Genomic DNA, 24,324 nt, shown 5'->3' with positions numbered 1-24,324 from the left:
TCTATGTATTGTGACAGGTGTGGTTTATGAAGCAGCAGGGGATATCTTGTTATACATAGCCTCACTTTGGACTTAAGGGACAGTATTTTCAAGTAACTAGTCATAACTAACTTTTGATTTTCAGAACAGAGAAGTTCTGTATTTTTAGAAATTAGGGCCTTTCAAATATGCCTTATTGTAGGTGCCTAGATCAGCTAACACTGTCTTTTTTAACCTTAGCTGGCTAAGAATAGCTACCCAGTATTTTTGTGGCTCTTGTTAAATCCTGTAAAGCAGGTTATTTCTTCTGTTACAGCAGAAGTACTTGAATGATGTGGAAAACATGACTTTCTGACTGTTACTCTGCTCTCTGTTAAGATTACTCAACATTTAATTTTAAGATACACAGAGCCTTAAGTTCAGTTATGTAGTGTGTCTGTATTGTGTGTGTCTGTGTGTATCTGCATACATGTGTGATAATTATTTTACCCTTCAAAACCAGTTATGATCATGGGGACCAAAAAAAAAAAAGTTTTACATGTTGACACTGCTTCAGTGTATTGAAACTTCTCTTTTTTTCCCAAGGCTTTAAAAAGGGTTGGAAAATCTGTAAACATCCAAGAGGTAATGGATCAGTGGACATTACAGATGGGTTATCCTGTTATCACTATCTTGGGAAATGAAACTGCAGAGAACATCATAGTCATCTCCCAAGAGCGTTTTGTTTATGATAGTGATACTAAACCCAAGGATCCTGCCCGTGGGGACAACAGGTACTTGTATTTCTCAATTACTTTCTTTCAAGACGCTGTAGTTGTTTAAATAAGTGTTTTATGTGTGTATTTTTATGAAAATGGCTTTTTTAGAAATCTGAGTTTTGCTTGCGATCAATAGCATATGGTGACGCTTTAATTTGAACTGTAGTAAAGTTGGGGCTAATTAAAAGAATTGGAAAAAAAAGTTTATTGGCATCTTGGCAGTTCTCTGTGGCAGTGTCTTACATCACTCATCTGTTTTCTCCCCTTTTCTTTTGATTTTGTCACACTCCATGAAGTCATCTGGAATGTGATTGGAAGGTTCTTAAAAAAGTCTTTGGAGTGGACCTCTCAATGCTCATACATTGAGTAGCCAGATGTAAATACATGTCAGCTACAGACCTCACTTGACTTGGGAAACAGTCAGAAGCTGAAATGGACCTCTGTACAAGGCAGCTCTTTCATTTTAGGAGGCAGCTGAACTGGTCCTATAGGAGCTATTAGAGCTGTTACATTGGCTGAAATCAGCATCTCTGTCTCTACCCCTTTTCCATTTATTAGATTGTTTTGCTCCTGCTCCCAGCTGACTCTATATCCTTCCTTCATCCCAGAGACAAGCTGACATTCCTGGCTGATCCTGGGGAATCCTCATTGTTTCAAGCAGATTTCACATCATATTTTAAGCCCAAGAATAGCTGATGCTAGAGAATTTCAAGATGGCCTCTGAAATTTCTGTGTTGACCTGTTCATGCTCAGTGCGAAAGAGGGCACATCATTAACCTGGAATACTCTGTGTTTGTCCAGTAGACTTAAATTGTTAAAAAGTAAAATTTAATGCAAAATTTTGATTGACATGTCCAGAGCTTGCAGAATATTCCTGTTGAGGAAGGCCTAAAATTATAGTAACATTTATTGGAAAGTGTTTAGAAGTTCATTATCTTTTTTTAGAATATGAATACTATCAAACTCAAACATGACACAGAGTAAATAGTTGTTTTTCTGGCTGTATTGGCTGTATTGGAACAACCTAACAGGGTATTAAGCATCTGTCTAAATTCTGGGCTGAAATTAGTTCCTTTGTGAAAAAGAGATTAAACAACTGAATGTGGACTGTTGGAAGTGTTCATGACTCACAGCTCAGTGCAGCAGGAGAGAGATTCTCCCTATTTTGAAAATTTCTGTTGTGCAAGTATATATATGTAATGTAATGTGAGTGGGTTTTACTACTCAGAAGAACAGCAATTATTAGTTTTTTTATTCACTAAAACGGGTATGTTAAGCCTTCTAATATTGTAGAAACTTTTAAAAATAGATTTTCTAGGTATTCAGTATTGATTGAAGATACTGCTGCTGTAATTTATGAATAAAGACTGCTGGGTGTGTGAAAGATATCGGGGTTATCTGGTTGCTTGACCCTGGCTGGATGCCAGGTGCCCATCAAAGATGCTCTATCACCACCTACCTCAGCTGAGCTGGGGAGACAAAATATGATGAAAGACTCAGCAGTTGAGATAAGGGCAGGGAGAGATCACTCACCAGGTACCATCATGGGAAAAACAGACTCAACTTGGAGGGGGTGGAAAATTATTACAAATCAAATCAGAGAAAGGTAAAATAAATAAACAGAAATCTTAAAACACTTTCCCTGCACCTCTCCCTCTTCCCAGACTTGACTTCACTCCTGATTTTCTCTACCTTCCCCCCTCTTCAGTGGGTTCCCCCCAGCAGTGCAGGGGAACAAAAATGGAGTCAGTGGTCAGTACATCACACATCTCTGCTGCTCATTCCTCCTCAGGTGGAGGGCTCTTGCTACAGCATGGGGTCCCTCCCACAGAATGCTCCACCTGAGTCTTTCCCACTGCAGTTCTTCACAAACTGCTCCAGTGTGGGTCCCTCCCTCAGGGTGCAGTCCTTCAGGAACAGGTTGCTCCAGTGTGAGTACCTTGTGGGGTCAGAAGTCCTGCCAGGACCCTGCTCCAACCTAGGCTTCCTATGGGGTCATAGACTCTTCTAGGCCTCCACCTGCTCCAGTGTGGAGTCCTCCACAGGCTGCAGTTTGATCTCTGTTCCTCCACGGACCTCCACGGACTGGAGGGTCACAGCCTGCCTTACCATGGGCTGCACCATGGGCTGCAGGGAAATCTCTGCTCCAGTGCCTGGAACATGTCCTGCTCCTACTTCTGCACTGACCTCAGGGCTTGTTTCTCTTACATATTCTCCTTTCTCCAACTGCTCTTTCCCAGCAGTTTTCCCCCCCGGTTACCACAGAAGTGCTACCACAATGACTGATGGGGCTTGGCCTTGGCCAGCAGCAGGTCTGTCCTGGGGCTGGCACTGGCTTTGCTGGACATGGGAAGCTTCTAACAGAAGCCACCTCTGTAACACACCAAAACCTTGCCATGCAAACCTAATACAGATGAGAATTAGATTTTGTTTTATTTTCATACATGACATTAATTTGTAGTTCAAACTGTATGTTGTCATATATGGAATGGCCAGGGCAACACCACCAGGGCAGATTCTGCTGGCTTTCTTAGATTTTGATCCACAGATTTTATTACAATTCTTGTTTCTAAACATTGGAGGTAAGATTTAGTGCTAGAGAGAGCGCAGTGAAAGATATCCATGTAAACCATGCCAGGGATTTAGAATTCTAACAGGCAGTACAATACATACATGTATCTCCTTCGGCAGGTCTCTTCCACCTTTGGACTGTTTTTTACTATGCTTCGATTTCCTTTTAGGCACAAACAGGAAAGAAACCCCTTGCTCAAGGAAAGCTTTACAGATGGGTTGTGTATTCCAGCCAGTTAGGAGACAGAGCTGATTTGCTGCTTCCCAGTTGAAGTTTTTTGAAAGCTATGTTACATAAGTATAAATACCAAAGAGCAGGAATCATATGCATTTAGCGAAAGGAGAAACTTACCTATGCCATTTACCTTTCAAAAATCATCCATCAGCTTACATTAAAATCTTATGGCTTAGTTATAAATTGGTGTCTGAGTGTTATAACACTGACCATGCAATTCGTTCATGCATTCCGCACAGGCACATGTGGCTGGGTATGCATAGTGGCCATGTGTCAATAATGTCCTTTCATACCATCAAATTAAGTAAAAAACAAGGTTGAGATACTGAAAATAAATTTAATCTTTTAGTTGGTAGTGACCTAGATATTTTTCAGTTGTTTGGCTTTTCTATTTCTTTTTTTCCACTGCTGAAGTGACTGTTGCTTCAGTTATTGTGAAAGCACTAGACAGGGAAAATCACATTAGTGTGTGGTCATTTGATAATTCGAGATGCGTTACTCTACGTTGGTTTCTGATATTGAAAGAACTGAACTTTGTATGACACAACACAGTTTTCTACAGGTTCACCGAGGGGGGTGGTAGCACTGTTGCGCAGTGCAGTGTTCTGGCTTGTTCTGTGGGTGGCTTTGGTCAGGAAGTGGGCAAGGGTTTGCTGATGTCTGCTGATGAGATATATATATATACATCTATAATCAGCATGCAGGCTTTGGGGGTGTTACAGATCAGTGGCCTAATTCACAGTCTAATAAAGTTAGTGCTTACCTCCCCTGCATGACCGGTGAATTTAGGCATTGGACTCATGTCTCCCTGGGGAGCCGTATTAGGCACTGTAAATAACGGAGAGCAGATGGTATTTATGCCACATCTGAGGCCATGCTCTTGCAGGGCGGGCAACATTGGCTTCCTTAGGGTAGTTTATCTATGGATTAATCGTGATGATCATTCTAAACACCGTAAGAAATAGATCTGTATAAAACACAGAAAAATGTTCTGATCCAGGCATTTCCAGGAGTTTATCATCTAAACAGACGACACAGTATGCGTTGGATGGCTCCAGGGAAGGCTCTTAAAGCATCCATCTACCCTGTAGTCTTTTGTAATCCAGAGGTGGGGCTGTAGTTTGATATGGCACAGCAATAAATGTCAGTTCTATTGCCTCCAAAATGATGAGGAGTTTAAATTTTTGGTTCAGATGCTGTCTAGGCAAATCTAACTTTGCCTTACTATGGAAAGAGTCACTTCAGAGTAGGTCTTTCAAATGTATCTACTGCATAAGAAATGTAAATAAAGACGCAACTGAATATTTCGGAACCATTCTGGTTTTATAAAATGTCTGTGCTTTCCTTTATGCTGTGTATTTATGCAGCAATTAACTGTTAAAAATGAGATGTGAAGCTGCATATTTAATTTTTAACTCTGAAACCATGTAGAGGAAGACAGAAGCAGCAAGCAGATTTTTCTAAGTGATAGATGGTAAAAGTGAAAATTGTTGATACCTTTGGCAGTGGTTGATGCCTAGTCCATTACTATAAGTGTCTTTAATTCTTCTACAAAAGAAAATGATTACACATTTTCCAATCTTCTGTATATTTGCGCTCCTTGTCATTATACCTGTAGAAAAATGTGTTTCAAGAGCCATACATATACAAACTGTGATTTATTTCTGTGCATACAATTGACTGTATGGCTTGCTAAGCTCTAACATTTGGACTGAAATTATGGAAAGTATACAATTTCACTTCTTTGTAAACTGAACATAGATTTTTCTTGACACGTCTTCACATGATCCATAGTTATTATTTTATGAGAAAATAAAACTAACAATGACAGTTTCAAAAAACATCATTCTTTAGAAGGGCCAAAATCACCAGCTTTGATTTGAGTGCCAAAGCCTGTGGCTGGTCTAATGTTTCAGTAGCAATTTTCAGCTTAGGCAAGCAAAACTTTAAAACTCCTATTATAACTGTAAAATTCATATTCTATCCCCGTATAACAACCCTTTAGTTAAGTGTAGGTTTGGTCCTGGACTCCTGTATACCCCTGTGAGAATAGATTATGCCCTTACTTTATAAGGCTCTAGGGGAGAAGGTGATATTCCATCTGACAGGGTTCAGTGGGTTTCCATGCTTACAAAAAATGATGATTTTAAGGCACTAGCCTCATCCATCATTACAAAATAGCTCACAGATATGACAAAAAAAATCTTATGAAAAATAATCTGTGGTCTAGACAATAACCGAACCAGTTTTGATGAAATCCATAAACCTTTTATATACTATATTGAAGAGTAGACGAAAATTTTCTGGTTGTGTGTGTGTTTTGCCCTTTAAAAATATACAAAGCTTGTCTCTGTAAAAGTGGAGAAGTAACCTTTCCAATGTTATCAAAATAATTAAGTTAATGTTGCTGGGATAATATTCATTTATACAGTGTTCTTATCACGCATGCAGTTTCCATAGCTAATCTTTGCTTGTTCATGATAATATCCTAAAGGGGAATGTCTTGTTAGGCACTGAACACAGCTTGCTGTGAGAAAAGAGAAAAACAGGAAGATGAACAGATCGGGGTATGGGCAGGATATGAATACATGCTGTAGTGTGGTAATCCTCTGTGCCTTTCTCTGTGTAGCTGAACTGGGGAAAATTCAGTTGAACAGTGCAAGCCATGGACATGACCAGCAAAACCAGAGCTGTAGAGACCCGTGGGTCTAACACCCTGTAGTAATTGTGACAGCTGAAAGGCTTTACAGTGGGCTGCAGAGCTGCTCAGCAGTCACTCCAAGATGAATGAGTAACTGCAGAATTTATTTCCCTTCAAGTCTCTTCTGAATTTCCTAGACAAAGCTCCTTTATTTATTCAGGCTTTGCAGAAAAAGGGCTGTGCTTGCCCCTTTACTGATAATGATTTGCATAGTAAAAGCATTGCTGTGTTTGGATATTGCCATGTGTATTCCTATATAGTTGTACAGCATTATTACTTGAGCAGCGATGGGGAACTTACTCTGTCCACTTACCAGCTAAGGAGCTGGTTAAACACAAACCAAAATGTTAGGAGCACAAGGGGAATACCGATTAGTATCTTTGCCATGTTCTTAGAGCAATTGCAGATTAATGTAGCATATGTAGTATTAATTATGTAATAAAAAAGGACCATAATATGGACAAATATTATTCCATAAACTGAGGAAAGAGGGCTAACAAAATATAAATAGAAAACAAAGTGCTCATTTACCTTCCTGTCTCTGAGAAATATCCTCGCATCTTCCATTTTCTCAGGTCCTTTGAGCATTTTCATGTTACGCCTTTCATCCTTACTACACCTGAAACATTGAGCCTGTATCAGTGTTTCTACCAGAAACAACTACTGTGTTATTACCTAGGGAGCAGATGTGGTACCCCTAGTTCTTCTGTAGTGACCTAAATGTCTCTATATCAGCTGTAATAATAATGAAGGGAGCAGGCTCCAGGAAAGGAAGGTACCAGTGTATTAGGCACAGAGGAAATGGAATTAACAGGAATGAGATGAAAAAATCAAGAGTCCTTAGTGAATCACAGAACTGTGTGCGAACACTGCCAGGTATTGATTTAACCATTTTTTTTAGCTGGTCAAGCAGGGACTTGAAAATACTTGTTCTTGTACAAGAGTGGGAAAATGTGGGGTGCTCCTCTTGAAATGCACACTGGAGTAGAGGCCAGCTCTATGACACCAATAGATCTTGTCCTTTGATGTGCATAAGGACAGTCCTTAACCCCAGGGGCCTGAGAGAGGACAGTGCTGTGCTGAGTGCACAGCTGAGGAGCAGCTGAGTGCTGCTTCTCCTTAGGAACAGGCAGAGGAGCTGCCTCTGTGAGTGACCTGGAGCAAGGCTGCCTGCCTTGGGCACATGATGGAACAGGGCCTTTGCTGTGTTTACTAGCCCAGCCCTTGTGCTGTGCACTCCCTGTTGCAATACGGTTTTTTCTTTTCTGTAAAAGTCACTAGAATGTCCTGGGTTTTTGTTTTGCTTTTTCACTTTTAGAGGCTTTTCTGATTGTTGCATATATTAAAAAAATCTGAATAGGAAATATTCTTAAAATCTCTTCCAGTACATGTCTGTGCAAGTGTCTCCAGCATGGTTTTGCTGCTTGCAACGATGGCAGAAATGCCAATTATAATTTAACACTTAATTTCAAAAAACATTTCACAGCTTCTAATTCTAAGAAGCTCTTCTCACTGGGAGACTTCCAGGATGCTTTGGTGTGCAGTATATAGACAACTTTCAGTGTTAGAATTTGCAGAATGCTAAAGAAGACAAAATTAGTGTCTTGTATCATTCCTTCCTGAGTGGTGGCAGCACTTGTATCCTGATAGAAGTTAGGCTGACAGAGAAAAGCTGCTGCTGTATTTTATTGTCACTGCAGAATGTGCCACTTTCCTCATCTTATTTGCTAACATTAACTCTCAGGAATTGCTAGATACCCAGTCTAGTTAATTGACTCATATTAATTAAATCAATTTCATGCTGAGGGAAGGAGCGTGTACATGGGGGCAGTGCTGTGTTTTAATATAGAGTGAAGTCTTCAGGAGATGAGGAGGAGAATAAGGACAGCAGTGCTTGTGGTGAGCTGCTTAACATGCAGGGGGTAGGAGAGGCAGCGTGGCACGGCAGGGTGCAGGAGCATTGAAGTTGTGTAGCTGGAATAGGCAAATATAAAGTACCAGGGAAACAGAAAAGGGGTTTATAATCAGGGCTTAAGTGAGGGAAAGACCAGACTGGGGAAGGTGCAGACAGCATTTAACAGAGACAAGTTTTATAGGAGGGATGAGTGTGAATAAATGTTATATTTTGTTGACTTTGGAAAAATCAGAGATATGAGTTGCCCATTGTAGATCAGAGGATCAAACTTCTACCATGCTCCATTTTTAATGTCTTCTTCCTCCTGTTTTTTAAAGTTGCTGATAATGGCTTTCTTTTCTTATCCCTTTGCATGAGCCATTACACTCAACAGTAGAATCTTGGGTTTTATGGAGGAGATACTTTGGTGGGGGACTCTTAGGTGGGGGACTTTACTGAGGAAAGAGAAACCATCATAGGAATTATATTTTAATCTTGCTTAAATTCACGGTATTTAAAGGAAAAATCAGAATTGAGCACTAGAATATGCTGAAAAATACTTGGTACTAAGACTCTGGGAACATACTGGAGGATTGTAAACATAGCTAAAGGGATACTCTCTTATCCCTGTGGCTCCTCAGTCCATAACACATCCTTGTGCTCCACTCAGAGAATCTCAGATCTGTGCTCTAGTCAAGGGGTTATGCTTATGTGTAAATCATGACACAGACGTGGGGTTTGCATGATCAGCACCTTGTGTGCAATTCTGCAAAGGTGTTTTGCACTGGTGCAAGGCAGAACAGAGGATGTTGGAGAGATTAAGAGCCTTTATTGCAGGGTAAAGAGGTAGCTCTTAGGACAGACACTTAACACTGTTAAAGCTTCTTTGTATCCATCTGTGATTCAGGACCCAAAGTTGCTTGTCACTTTTGAAAATGAAGCCTTTTGTGTTTTTGTGTAAAAGGTATTTTAAGGCAGGGAGGAGACAGCATGTGCTGACAAAGAATTTGTAGTATTTGTTCTTTGCCCACATCATTTTTCTAAATTTGATAAGGTACACTGCTAGCACTGGCACTGAAATGAGTCAGTTTTAGATAGATTCACAATATTCATAACCACCTCATTTATAATTTATTTTTAGATGAAATATTTAGCTAATATTACACAGAATTTTATAGAAGGTTTAGTAATCAGATAATTATATTAGTTCTGCTATGTTGTGTTATTATCAGACAATGCTTTTTTATTTCCCCTCAAATTTGGTAATTTAATTCAAATTTACTAGTTTAAAATACCTTGTGTCTACCCTTAAAAAGAAAAGGATAATGAAGTTTAGACTGAATGGATGGCCAAAGACGTACAGCTGTTTTCTAACAGAATATGCAGGCTGTCATATTAAGGCAGACCCACAGTGCAGAGCCACTCATGAGCTCTTTCATGCTAGGGCTACTGCTATAGCAGTGAATCTTTTTTTTGATGTCTGGAACTTTGTGTTGTTTTCACATTGGTAAGGGCATTATATTTTGCATAAGACTCCTGGAAAATGTAATTTTTTTCCCTTTTTCTGCTCTAAGATTTACTTAATGCCAACAATTATTCCAAATGTTCTTGTGAAATCCAGGAGGAAGTAAGACTATGGCAGAGTAAAGGAAAACCACAAAATTTGCATCTTTAATACATTGCTGTTAAACATGTTAATCAGTGCTATGACTACAGATAAATTACAGTGTCAATTATTGTTTTAAGATACATGCCTCTAAAACTCATTCCTCTAAAATATATTTTAGAAATCCTGTACTGACATTGAAGATATTTTCTCTGTATATACCTTTGTATTTAGGTCCTTATACCTAAAAACCTAACATTCCATGATCCGTCATATAAATAGTTGCTCTTAGAAGCAGCTGTCAACCTTTCCTTTAAAGTCTACCGATGTATTGCCTTTTTTAATATGTTTCTAAATGAAAATATATATAATAGACAAATGTATAAAATTAGCAGCTGTATTGAGGCAGCCCTGCAAATAAAGAAGCTTAAAATCAGAAGCAAGACATCCTAGATGTGCTAGCCTCTCTCAAGACTAGAATATAGTCTTCCTAGTCACTCTCACGCAATTTTAAATATTTCTCCAAACTATAAAGATTAGTCATAGTTTCCTTCGTGTGTGCGGCTAAGTATAATTTGTGTTCAAAATTATAATAGGTTCATAATTTCAAATACCTTCCGAATCCCAGAGTTTTATTTCCCCCTGAAATATATATTAGCTGTATTCAAGTGCCCATCCAATCAAAGCCTCAGACAAAGTAGATAAATCTTAGTGAAGAGGGAAGACTGCTCTACAAATTGATTTCTGTTCATCCATGAGACATCTTCTAAGCTTACTTCTATTAAAAACTTGAAATACTTTCCAAAATCTGACACCTCAGGTGTAAAGCCCATTCAGAGCCACGAGGTGGTAAAGCCATTATCTGCCTGGAAGCACCTATCATGACCTGATCCTGTTGGGTTGATCTGGATGGTACGTTGGTCTGACTGAAAAATTTAATCACCTCCATAGTTGGGGCATAAGGAAAAAGGAAGAGAAGAACTGATTCAAAGAGCTCTGGTAGATTTTGACAGTTTTTGGCTTAGATGGTAAGAAGAAGACCAATAATTTCTGAGTACTAATGTGTGCCTCACTTGGAATTTTGTTACCTGCTTACGCAGTACGTAATATGTGTGTGTATTCTATTGCACCCTACCTTCATTATACCTGGACTCTCAAATGAAAAAATTACCATCTGTATTACAGCCAGATAGAGGTCCTTGAAGACAATGCTGGAACATGTCTTTAATTCACAGAGTCCATCAAAGTCCACCAAAGTTTCGTAAAGGAGCACAAAACTTCTTGGCCCAGTATAGCATAGAATAATCTTAGAATAAGCATTTCCACACCTTTTTTTTCCGATCTTTTTACATTTGCTCATGTAGTCAGTGTTATTAATTTCATTATTTTTTCCTTAGCTTACCTTTTTCTTGTTGACCAGTCTGTTAGTCTTGGGTAAGGACAGAACCCCTGTAACCCCAGAATCCCTTTGTTAGCACCATTTCTTTTCCTCATTTTGCTTAAACCTAGCAAACTGTGGATCCTACAATTAATGTGGTGTGTGTCACACTTACTGTGCCCTGCTGTTTGATTTCGGCACTGCATACAGTGTTGCAGTCAGAAATTGTCTATCTGCAGGATTTGTGTAAGTCCTGTATGATTCAGACATCAGAGGCCTTCTGTTTATACACCTAAAGTACTGTCCTTTCTTGTTTCAAGTTAGGTGACTGCAACTTGTTCCTTGATGAAAAAGTCTGATATTGCCTGCTTTTTCATCCCCTTTGTAGGGAAATTCAACTTAATACCTTTACCAGTGTTTCTCACATGTTTCTCACTGTTATTTTTATTAAACTCCTTGTTCTCACTTTGAACTCAGGACTTAAGGGCACACTGGGCATATACAGATGACCAGTGAATACTTCAAGCTATGGATCAGGGGATCTCAGTTATTTCAAATTGTTCTTTTTTATCCAGTTTTCATTTATATTTGTCTTTGCTGCAAAGTTAGTGAAATCTTCCCTTCCTATCTGCCATCTTCCATGCTCACAGGGTACAAGAAATCCTTTGACATCTTGTCTCAGTGTAGGAGATGTAATAATTGTGAAAGAGGGAATAACATATTCTTCTGTTGTGCTATGCCTCTGGGCACAGCCTACAATCACTTTACTGGCTTGTATTAAATCTAATGAAATCTCTGTGTTCCTCAGTCTTGTGAGAATGATATTCACAACATGAATATATTGTCAGCTCCTTATCCATTAAACAGAACTAACACTCTTGTAGAATTGCACTTAATAAAAATGTGTGATACTCACATGAGCTTCCCCTGAAACCTGAATTACTCCTTACTGAATGAGATACTATACTATATAATAACCTGGGAAAATCTCTATGATGCTTTTAAATTATCTTTCCCAGCACAATCTTTCTAGAAAGTGTGACTTACAAAATTGTATCCTGCTGAGTCCTGCTTCTTGTATAATCTTTTTCTGTAGTAGGAAGCTCTGCAGCTGTTTTGCTGTTCAACAACTTTCACTCACTTTCTACTGACCACCTTACTTGTACTTGTGCTCTCAGCCTAGGATTAAATACTTCCAGGTATCACTGCAACAAGGCTTGTGATTTTCCAGATCGGTTGAATACACTTTGAGGTTTTCTGTTAATTTAACTTTCAACCTTCACTATCTTAACACTCAAAATTCAGTGAAAACAAAGGCTTTCTTTTGGCTTGTGGTTTGACCTCAGCCAGCATCTAAGCCCTATGCAGCCAATTGCTCACGCCTCTCGTTGGCATGGGGGAGAGAATTGAAGAAAACTCATTGCTTGAAACAAAACCAGTTTTAAAAGGGAAAGCAAAAGCTGCTTGAACAAGCAAAGCAAAACACCACTTCTTGGGCAGGGAGGTTTTATGCAATCCTCAGGAAAGCCGGGCTGCATCATGCTTAACAATTACTTGGGAAGACAAATGCTGTGATATCTCCTCTTTCTCCTTTTTCCCCCAGCTTTATATACTGAGCATGAGGTCACATGGTATGGAGCATTCCTTGGGTCACTTGGGGTCTGTTGTCCCAGCTGTGTGTCCTCCCAGCTTCTTGTGCACCCCAAGCCTCCTTGCTGGTAGGGTGGGGTGAGAGGCAGGAAAGGCCTTGGTGCTGTGTAAGTACTGCTCAGTGATAGCTAAAGCATCCCTTTGTTATCAAAACTGTTTGCAGCAACAGTCAAAATAGCCCCATACCAGCTACCATGAAGTAGTAGTCCAAACCTTGCTAATCTTACTAACAGAAACTGTACTTGTCTTGGCAAGAAAAGTGAGAGATCTCTACTGTCTGCTTTCTATACTGATTTAATATCCATGTATCACAGAATCCTTTATTTAGTTCATTATCAACTTTCTGTGCCTTTTCATTAGCCAGAAACATCTGCAGCCATGCATCTAAATGCTTTTACTTGCCATATTTTTATATGTCTCTAGAGATCAGCCAGGTATTCAACTGAAGTAAAAACACAAATTTTAAATCTTAGTTTTTGTTTTGTAAGATTCACTTTCATTCAAAAGGTCAGATTTTCTCATTACTTTGTTTTTGTATTTTTTTTTTTGTTTCTGAAATCCAAGAACATGAGTTTGTGCAGATGACTGATACCAATATATTCCCTTGGTAAAAAATGCTAATGTCAGCATCCTACCCTGTTCAGGGAATCACCAGTGTTTGCAATGGCCACACTGAGAAAGTGTTCCCTCCTCAGACTCAGTGCTGCTCAGATGAGCATATGTGTTTATGTACAAGAGAGACTTCAGCATTTCCATCTGGAGAGAACTGAGAATGGGAAACTAATGCTGAGGAGTCCTTGCTTCCTGTTTCTCATCTTCAGCCACTCTGGAATGTACGAGGTTGTTACCTTTAACTGGAGAGACAGAGTTGGCATTTTGGATATTAAGTTCTTGTGGTTAAAATAAGGACACAGGTGTCTTAACCAGTCAGTTTTACTCTTGGATTTTCCTTTTTATGCTTTTTACTCTTAAACTATTTTTATGCTCCACTTTATCTCTGTGTTAAATAACTTTAATCATACCCTCAGTGATATGAGGTCTTAGATTGTTATGTTCTCAAAATACTTCACAAAGATTAGTAAGTGGTACCAATGAACAAGAAATGGATTCGCATCCCACAGAAATTTTTGACATATCAAAACATTTCCCTGCAATGAATCAAGACAAAAATCAAAGCAAAAATTGGGGAAAAATTGGTTTAGAACATTCATTTCAATTCTGTAATTCAACTACCTTACATTTCAGTTTCAGTCATTTTAACTTCCCCCTGCAATTTTTTGAATCAGCAAACTGAAAGTTCTTATTTAAAACAGTAGTTATAAAATGTTGTGGCAGTGCCTTTTTAAAATAATGTATTTGAAAATCTGTGCTGAAGCCTTCTTTTTCTTACAAGCACCTTGGTTTTGAAAATTTGCCTTTTTTACTTAGAAATGAAAAAAAATCATTGGGAAGTTAGTGTTTAATTATGGAAGGTCTCTTTGTCAACACTGATGAAAAGGTTCATTTAGTTGCTTGCAAGTGTGACTGGCGCCATCCAGAGAGCCATCAGGTATCTTACTTTGCCTTGTGCTGCCACTACACAGGTGAGAGCATCCTTATAGTCTTACAGACCATAGCAGATGTCTCAGATACCCTATGACAGCTCATTTGCCATCACCTTGAACAACTGAATTTATCCAAGAGAAACTGAGTCATGGAAGAGTGATGGTTGGGATTTTACCAGTGCCAGCTGTTGGGTACATGATTTCTGTTCTTCCAGCCCGAGATAACTCACAATTTCATTTCTCAGCCTACTGAGGTGTTTGAAAGTACATACAGCTTTTGGTGTTAAGCTTTCCTGAAAGTAATTCTGTAGAAGCTTTGCAGTGGGAGAGATTAGGAGAAAAAGCAGATGGCAAATCATTTGCCTCAATTGACTTGATTGATTTTGTGTGATGCCACTGAATATACAGCCTGTATATCCTCCTCTGATATCATGTTCTAGCTACAGTGAAACTTGTTTTCCTGTGCTCTGATCACATTAGAGCAGAAGGCTTTATCTCCTTAAGTCTCTTCCCACCCTAAATCATTCTATGACTCAAGTTTATGATTGCCACTACACTTTAAATTAATTGTCCTTATTATATCCTGCTAAGAGGCAAATCACTTAATTTGCTTTTGTGCAAAGCCTTTTAATTTTGTCTTTCATTCTTCTGTTGTTAGATGTACTAAAAAAAAGTAATTTTTTTTCCTTAAATCTACATTGTTCTATTCTTCCTTATAGTTTTCCTCCTTTGATTTCCTGGCTAAGTATATAATCAAAGACTATTAATAGATGTCTTCTAAATCTAGATGTATGTAGTTTCTTGTAATTTAACAGGATTTTTATGTGGTTTTTGAGGTCCAGCTTCCTCCTTAAATATTCCTAAAGAAGTTCATCTGTACCAGGATAAAAGAGAAGAACTGTTTAGAAATATAAGCAAAAAGTGAAAAATTAGATGGTTGAATTTCTTAGTGGAATGTCATAGCCCATTAGATTCTTGAGAATTCACCTCTGCTGAATTTTTTCGTATTCAGCCATGTAATAAAGGGTGTGTAAGAGTTAGGTGTCAAGAGTTTTCTGGTAATAGGAGTTTTGTGAGTGTAATAAAAACAAGTATTACTTACCAAGATGACGGAAGTATTCCTTAGTGCTAGTTGACATGGTAATAAAAAGTGGTGGAGCTTAATGCTGATAATGAGGTGATATATGTGATATACGTGGGGAAAGCAGTTCGAACTCAGATACTCAGTTCTAAAGAAACTGTTTTCTCTCAGAAGAGAGATCTTGGACATGTGGTAGGTAATGTTCTGTAAACATCAGCTCACTGTCCAGACACAGTCAAGCAAGTAAATAGAACAGTAGGGATTAGTAGAAAAGCAGCATTTAAAAAAGTACAAAGAGTGTAGAAGAGGAAAGAATTATGCCACTTTTAATCCCTGGTAGATATGCCTTCAAAGCACTGAAGCAAGGCTTGGTTTTCTAACCTGAAATAGTAGGTAGGAAAAATATAGAGGTGGACAATAAGAAGGATTGAGTACAGTTTCTGTGTAAAGAACAGCAGGATAGATTAGAAATCTTTAACCCAGGGGTCTGTTAAAGCAGGATAAAAGAAGAGTGTTGTTGTTCACTTTCTCTGCCATTCAAATGTAGGTAAGCTGAATTCTACAGTGGTACTTTAGTTACAGATGTTCTGTCACTTCATGTGAAGCAGTCACATTGCTTGTATACTCCTTATAATGCAGGATAATAAGCCTCTGAATATTGAGCAGATACCTTCATTGTTCTGTGAGTAATGACTAGGAATTACACAGAACTAGGAAGCTCAACTTCTTTGTTTAGTTTTGAATCCAGGGGAGAAGGGAGAAATGCCACTGGAAGAATGTGGTATTCACTGCCTGCATTGTGTGGAAGCTTGGTACATTATGGTTACTGGGAAGATGAATCTTGAAGATGTATGGATTTATATCCCAGCAAAAACATTTCACATTTCATTAACGTGAAAAAGTAGTTGAAAAGGTGTGTAAAATCTGAAATGCCAGGAACCTTACCTTTTGATTTTTAATTACCTGAGATCTTTATTTTGAAAGCAAAGGGAATAAACTACTGGCTTTTTTCTGGCTTTGCATAGCTCTTTGCAAAGAAGCCACTGAAAACCCAATGTTTCTGTGATATTACTATTCATCAGAGGCAAAAGTGTGAGGCATCATGTTTGTTTAATGTTTTATGGTCTCAGGATTTGCCCACAAAGGGATCTCAGTTCTTTTTTTGCTTAAAATCAAGTTGTAACCAAGTAATTGTCACAAATATAATTTTCCAAGTGAGATAAAGTATACTAATTCTGCCTACCTAGTCATTATGTAATGCTCAAGACAAAAAAATAAGTCTACATATTCCACACAGAGCATGATTAGTTTGCTTCTAGTATTGCATTAGCTAGCTTCTAGTATTGCATGTAGCTTGGCTGATGCAAGATACTGATGCTTTGTGAAACAGGTCCTTCTGATTAATCTTTAAGTTGAATGAACACGCTCCGGTATTATGTATTAATAGGATGCTACAAAAAAATCCACCAATGCATTCCCTTTAATTGTGCATTATCCTGTCAACCTAAGTTGAACTATTTCACATGAGCAGTTTCTCACTTGTAAATCAGCAATAAAAAGTTTATTTATAATACCTTTCAACAAGATTCCTCTTTCCTTATATTTCTTGAAGATTGAACAATGTTATATTCAGCACAGTTCATGTTAACATGTCTGTTCTAGTTTTAGGTGTGTCTCCTCAGCTTCAGAGATGGTTTTTTTAAAGTTCCTGAAATAGCCCTTAGTTTTTCCACAATAAGAGGTTTGCCTTTAGCTCCCTGTCAAAGTGATCAGGTTTGATTGTGGAGGGACATTATGTGGGACACCTCTGCAGCTGAGCAGCATCTCAGGCAGACTGAACACACAGTTCATTAGCACCATTTCACCCAGGGGCTGAGTGTGCTATCTGTACAGGCATCTGAGTCCTGCAGACATAATCTTGACAGTAAGAGGACTAAATGGGTTGTTTCAAGTCTTGCTGCCCTGGTCACTGCGCCCTCAAGGCTAGATTCTTACTGTCACTGGAACTGGTTTGTCACAGCAGGCATCAGATGGCCAGGTGGAACAGGATGTTTTTTTCCCCAGTTATAGATACGTAGTGAGAGCACACTGCTGGTGCTCTCAACATACAAGGAATAAATAAAACATCTGCACTACTCTCAGACAGAGCAGGAGGAAAGCAGGAGTGGTCCCCCTTTTTCATCTTTGCTCTGTAAAGTAGAAGACTCCTGATAAAAAAGTGCAAGAAAATTTCTTTCTAGTCTCACCTGGAGAATACAGTCCATACAGATCATTCAGAGACAATGAATGGAAAATGCCATTTTGGAAGGTGAGCCAAATGTGTCTCCCTCACATACACAGAAGTTAGCTACAGCTTCCTCTGCAACAGCAGCAGAAGTTCCTCTGAGAATGAAGAGGAATGGAAGGAGAAAACAGCAGCAGTAAAGTAGGAAAAATGTGGTCTTTCTAGATGTCTACTAAAAGGACGCCTGTGGTTACTTTGGGAAACCACTAACTGACAGGGTGAGATTTGGAGATCCTGGAAAGCACCAAGAATGTCAGGAGGTCTCTTATATTGGGGAAGTAAAAGTTAAATTTGCCAGTACTAATATTCCCAGCTAAATCCCACATACTTTCTGGTGGGTAGATTTCGTGACACTTGTTCTGCAGCTAGATCACCTTTCAGAGAAGGATCTGTCTTTACTTCAGTAAGATTTATCTTAATTGGAGACAATATAAAATATTGTAAGGTAGCATAAAATTCTTCTCTGTACAGATATTACAATGTACAGAATACCTTTCTGTGAAGTTCCTTCTCAAAATAACAGGTGTCCGTGTATAGGTTCATACATGAATATTTGTGGGTGTGTATATATGTGCCTAAATCAGGTATATAGGCAGCGCCTAGTATCTTTTATTTTACAATTTTGCTTTTTCAGCAGGAGTTGAAGTGTCATAAAAATACCATGAAAATGCAGTCTTAATTTTATTTTCAACATACCAATGTTCATGTTCTTTCAAATAATGTAGGAACTCTATGCTAAATATAGCCTTATTTTTCTCAATCATGGTTTTCTAGGATATTTTTCATCCTGAAGAGCCATGTATTTAGAACTGGGTATGTTTCTAAAGGTGATGTATTTCCTAGGAGGTTTTTATGGACAGACTCTAAGACACTGGTGTGTGTCTTGTGAGGTATAAGGTATTTAGTGGAGTAGCGAATACAATTCAGTGCATCACTTCACAGCATCTCCTGACTGCCCTCACCTGCTGAACGCAGGAGTTACTGCTGCTGTAGCTAAAGCAGCAGGATACAGTACACACTTGCATCTCGTTACTCCAGTTCACAGTTCAGAAAAATAGTTAAGCCAAAAAAAAATGGAGGTAACTTTGTGTGAAGGCCCCCAGATTGGGAACTGGAGAAGCTAATGCACCAATGGACATCCTTTTCTGCTGGCTGTGTTGTGGAGTGTGATGATGTCCAGCACAAGGAGTGGGCAGACTGATAAAGCCAGTAGAACCTTCAAATGACACAGCTTAATTATCCAAAAAGTGTCTGCCAGAGCATGTGCTTATGTGGAGCTTATCTTCAGTGCAGAAGTATGGCACCAACGTTCAGAGAACCTAAAATCACATGGAAACTTGTTCTTCTTTCATATGGCAGTAAATGCCATGCTTTATTTCTAGTGTCACTCATAGCTCTTTCAACAACATGGTTGTCCAAGTATCTCCGCATCTTTGCTGAATCACTGCTGTATGGACAAGTGTTTCCCTGCACATGATGGTGTTCTAAGCAGTGTGTATTCCTGTGTGTGCTGTGCTGGGGGCTCTTTGCAAATGGGTGAGGAGCTGTGAGCCCAGTGTGCTTGCAAGGCAGGGCTCTGTCCCTTCCCCAGCCCCCAAATCATGCCAGCCAGGCAGCCCTTGGAAGCCAGCCCATGTTGATGTGGCTGTGGAGCGTTTGGGTGGTATTTGCAATTCAATGGAGCAGGCTTCTGGGTAAAAGGGGAAATCCTAATTTTGTCTTTGGTACCATGGGCTAGTTTTGCAATGCTGTGTACTAGCAGGAGAGAACTGGCCCGCACTCATCCTTTGCAATCATTTAAATGCAATTAGTATGAAATTATATCCTTAATTGGTATCAAAGTGGTACTTTATGGTGATATCTGAGCTGGAGCCAGGCTCTTGCCATGCTGCCTTGCTTATTTGCACACATACTCCCATTGACCACCTACCTGAGGATCACCTGTAAGGCACCTAAGGCAAAGGAACCACCTGTACCATTACTGAGTGCTTCCCCTTTACTGCTTTACAAAATGACATGGCAGGCCTGTGAGGGAAATGTCTACTTTTTCACTGACTGGTGAAAAATGCTACTTTTGAGGATTAAGAAGAGGTGATGATGAAGACATGGAGGAAATAATCCTTTCCATCTGTTCCTGAATATATTCACTTCATACAGTCAATTTGTTTATTGAGATGAAGATGTTATTTATAACATTTACTTCAAATGAGAAACAATTTGTAGTACCCTATAGGGAAGATGGGGTCTGTTTATACCAGTGTATCACCAAACCCACATGTGGTGTGTTTTGTCCAGTTTGCATATGCATTGGTCATAAATGGTGCCAAGAAGTGGAGATCTGTCCCACTCATTTTGTTTTTATAAACCAGCAACAGTGAAAGCCCATTGTAGGTTTTTAAGAAGTTGCTAGAAGAGTATGTTATTTTTAAACTTTGAAGTCCCTATAAATCAAAGCATGTCTTGTGTGGAAGTTTTTTCTAAGTAAATGTAAAGTGCTCTTCTTTTTATGAGAAATCATTATTTCCTCTTTTGTGAAGCATTTTCTTAAACTAGGAAAAGCCTTGTTAAAAAGTCCTCATACGATGATAATGTGTGAACAAATGTAAAATATAATTTAGATTGGGAGTCTTTTTATAAATTATTTTTCTTTGTTTTATTGCTAATGCAAATGCATTTCAAAATCAAAGTAACTTGTTAGAATCCACAGATCTTTACACTGCTACTGAGATTGTTTTAATTTCTTTGACATGATCCCTGATTGCTGTGAGAAGAATCAGTTCAGTATTTTTGTTCTTAGATTCCCCCTCCTTTGTCTTGCAGCTACTTGTGGCAGATTCCATTAACAATTGCAGTAGGAAATACGAGCCACATCTCATCAGAGGCAATTATATGGGTGTCTAACAAATCAGGTAAAAATAAACTTTCCTCCCAGTGGAATCTCATAAAGCATACTTGTGTTTTCCTCAAATGTATCTTTGGAATTGATCCTAGATAATTGTTTAGTTGCTCTGCACCCAGTTTTAACTGCTTAAAATGAATTGCAAAAAAAGCAGAGCTGGGAAGGGAGGGAGGAGGAATGTAGGATGAGCAACAATCTAGGTTTATAATATTGCAGAATTTAGACAGTATAATGTAAGCTTTTACAAAGCAATGTAAAGTACTAAGTATTTTATATTTGGCAACACATATCAAATCATTGATGAATGCAATTCACTTTATTGATTGGTCAAAATTAAATGTAATATTGTATAATGAAGCAGATGTGATGAGTATTGTTTAGTACATTTAGAATTCTAACATTTTTAACTTGATCTGTAGTCTGAACCAGGCCTAAGAAATGGTTGCTGTCATTAAATTTATCTTTATTGATCTATCAATAATATTTGTTCTCTCTGTTAGATAACCATATGCTGGACCTCAAAAGTGCATTGTTCTGCTTACTACTTATTTTCTTTTTCCTCAGTTCCTGCATGATCATAACAGTAATAGTTATTGTCTGGGGGAGAGTGCTAGGTAGCAGTGGTTTTTTATCACCTAAGAAAGGAAGACTACCATAGAAATTTTGTGAAATATTTATATAATTTCCTTAGCACCTCATGCTACATTGTCTGACAGTTTTGGACTAGAATTGAAGACAGCGAGGGAAGACATGTGGGGACTTGAATAGAATTATTATATAGAAGGGAAAAAAAGGATGCATGCATCCCCTTGACATGTGGGCTTTAGAAGGAGAACTTACTCTTTCTTGTATAATTAGAAAGGTGTTGAGATTTTCCTCTAATAGAAAATTAATGGGACAGAGGAGAGTCAAACTTGTGTGAGATGTTTGTTCTCTTTTGCAAGTTACTAAAATAAATTAGTCACTAAGCTTAACAGCCAGAAGGACTGGAAATGAATGGTGTATGGTCAGTAGAAATCTGAGTACTCCAGCTTTCTAGTGGTACAAGGTATGTTTTTCTTTACCCAAATCATTTGTAGCCTATGAGAAAGTAACATATTTTATGCTGCTCCCATGATAGAATGATCTAGAAATGTGCCTGCAACCAGAGCAATTTTCATACCTGGGAAACATCGTCTCAGCAAAGCATACAGGTTTCGCCTTACTTCTCTGAAACTTACTGCTTTGGCCATGCTTTTTAACATTAACACTTCCAAAATACTTCAAGACCTGTTTGCACATTTAGAGCCTGCCTTAATGACCTGCTCTGCTTTTGTCCTTTAGGGCTTGATTGAACTCTCACTGAAGTTATTAGCAAGGTTCCCACTGACTTCAGAGCGAGCTGATCGTCCCATCTCATTAGGTTGCACATGCATGCCTCCCTCCCTTCACTCTCACATTCAAAGTTCAGTATATTACTATTTTCTACATAGATGCTTCCTCACTGACTTTTACTTGCAGAGTTCTGTGGAGGAACAAGTCTATAAAACTGCTACCCACTCTTTTAAGATCTACTGCTTCTATTGGAATGCCTTCAAGAAATCAACAAATTAATGATGGCCAGTGTGAGCAATTATTTTGGGCTGGCTACTGTATAGAAATTAAAGAGGAACCTTTCCGAGTCATCAGTCTCCTGTGTAGCAAATCAATGACACTGTGATCTATTGTCATTATCCTTGTTCTTCCTCATTACTTTCACTCACTCATTCACTTGCTGTGCCTCATTGAAAATGAGACTGTAAACTTATGACTACAGCAAGAATGCCCTCTTGCTTCTACTTACTGTGGTCTAGCTCAGATGAAGAATTCCTCAACACAGAAATGTCAGTAAGAACATGTCTGAATGTATACACAATGTATGATTGATTGTACATGCTACTATGTATTGAGGCTGGTATACATGATTTTGTGATATTCCTGGGAGTTTTTCTGCAGCTGGTATGTTTGTTTCATGGGGATGAGGGAGGAATTCTGAGACTCCAAGGACAATTTCCAGCTTTGATTCTTGTGGACTGGAAGGATCTGGAAGACTTTCTGTTGTACAGAGGACAGTTTCAGTATTGTCCCAGTGGGTAGTCTTGGAAAAAGTCTGCAAGCTGGAGGTGAAACAAACTGCTCCCGAGGATATTTGGAAGATTGGAAGTGGTCACATTGTTCTTCAAGTGAGTGTAATTAAATGCAGATCCTCAAATCAACTTTGGATTAAATGCTGTTCATGAGGATGGTTTCTGTGCACTTTTTAGGAAAGAGTAGGCAAATCCTTCTTGTTGATTAAACTGTTGTGCTGAAGGAGCTTCCAGTGTGGCTTGGAAGAGTGGGTAGGAGCTAATGACCTCTGTTGTTCATTATTGTGATGTGTTGACCCTGGCTGGATGCCATGCACCCACCAAAGTCACTCTGTCACTCCCCTCTGAAACTGGACTGAGGAGAGAGAATATAGCAAAGTGTTCATGGGTCTCAGATAAGGTCTGAGTTAGAGATCCCTCACCAAGTACTGTTTCAGCAAAACAGACTTGAAATGGGAGCAGGATAATGAGAAATAAAAGACCTTAAAATGCCTTGCCCCTCTCCCCACCCTTCTCTGTTTCCCAGCTCTGCCTCCTCTCTCCTAGCGGTGCAGGGAGAAGGGAATGGGGACTATGGTCAGTTCATCACACGTTGGTTCTCCCACTGCTCAGGGAGAGTAGTCTCCCCAGCTCTAACATAGGGAAAGACTCAAAGTCACAGCCTCCTCTCAGGCATCCACCTGCTCTGGTGTGGGTCTTCTCAATGGGCTGCAGGTGGATCTCTGCATCCCTGTGGATCTCCATGGGCTTCAGGGGCACAGCTGCCTCACCGTGGTCTTCACCACAGTCTGCAGAGGAATCTCAGCTCCAGTGCTTGGAGCACCTCCTGCCTCTCCTTCTCCACTGACCTTGGTGTCTGCAGGGTTGCTCCTCTCACGTGTTCTCACCCTGCTCTTCTCTAGCCACAACTATGTTTGAGCAATAACTTCTTTTTTTCCTTCTTCTACTTAAATATGTTATGACAAAGGCATTACTGCCAATTTCAGTTGGCCCAACCTTGGCCAGCGGCATGTCCATTTTGGACCCAGCTGGTGTTGGCTCTGCTGGACACGGGAAAAGCTTCTGGCAGCTTGTCACAGAAGCCATTTCTCTATCCTCCCCACCGCTACCAAACCTGGCCATGCAAAACCAACACAGTCATTATTACTGATCACACACGTAATTTCAGCTGCCAATAGGGAAAAGGGTTCAAGTTGATGACTACCACTGTGAGATCACTGGCATGTCACTTAGATCTTCCAATAAAATTAACCTTGTCTGTGGGTTATCTGAGAAAAATGAAACCACAGCAGTTTTGAAATAGCTACATATAGAAATACATCAAAAAGTGTTCTTTTTTTTTTTTTTTTGGTGGTATTTCAGATAACAATATCCATCAGGAGTAAACCCTGTGCCTTGCCCTAGCTCACCAAGAATGGTTATTTGCTGATGTAAGAGTCTTTTCCTTCATGTGCATCCAGAAAGACAAAAGAGAGAATTGTTGGTTTTTGCATCCTCTCTGCTACCATGTCTGTGACTTCATCAAGATGTTGTAGGATACCAGTTGGTATTTTCATGAACAAGGGATATGAGGCTGCTCTCCAGCTTTGTGAGAGTGACAGGAATTTGGGGTGATTCAGTTGCTGCTCTGTCCTCATCT

At 39.2% G+C, this 24,324-nt stretch overlaps 1 protein-coding gene across 1 annotated transcript in view; it reads left to right on the top strand.

Moving 5' to 3' along the window:
• LOC131572753 (thyrotropin-releasing hormone-degrading ectoenzyme-like) overlaps window positions 1-24,324 on the top strand; it is a 209,869-nt gene that overhangs the window by 132,887 nt on the left and 52,658 nt on the right. Inside the window, exons 9-10 of the mRNA XM_058826073.1 lie at window positions 565-752; window positions 20,502-20,590. Of these exons, the coding sequence (XP_058682056.1) occupies window positions 565-752; window positions 20,502-20,590 (277 nt within the window). The remainder of the gene's footprint in view (window positions 1-564; window positions 753-20,501; window positions 20,591-24,324) is intronic.

This window comes from Poecile atricapillus, chromosome Z (genome assembly GCF_030490865.1).
Source record: "Poecile atricapillus isolate bPoeAtr1 chromosome Z, bPoeAtr1.hap1, whole genome shotgun sequence".
In the NCBI taxonomy this organism is placed as follows: Eukaryota; Metazoa; Chordata; class Aves; order Passeriformes; family Paridae; genus Poecile; species Poecile atricapillus.
The sequence above is the reverse complement of the archived record's forward strand: the minus strand, read 5'-3'. Positions and strand labels throughout refer to the sequence as shown.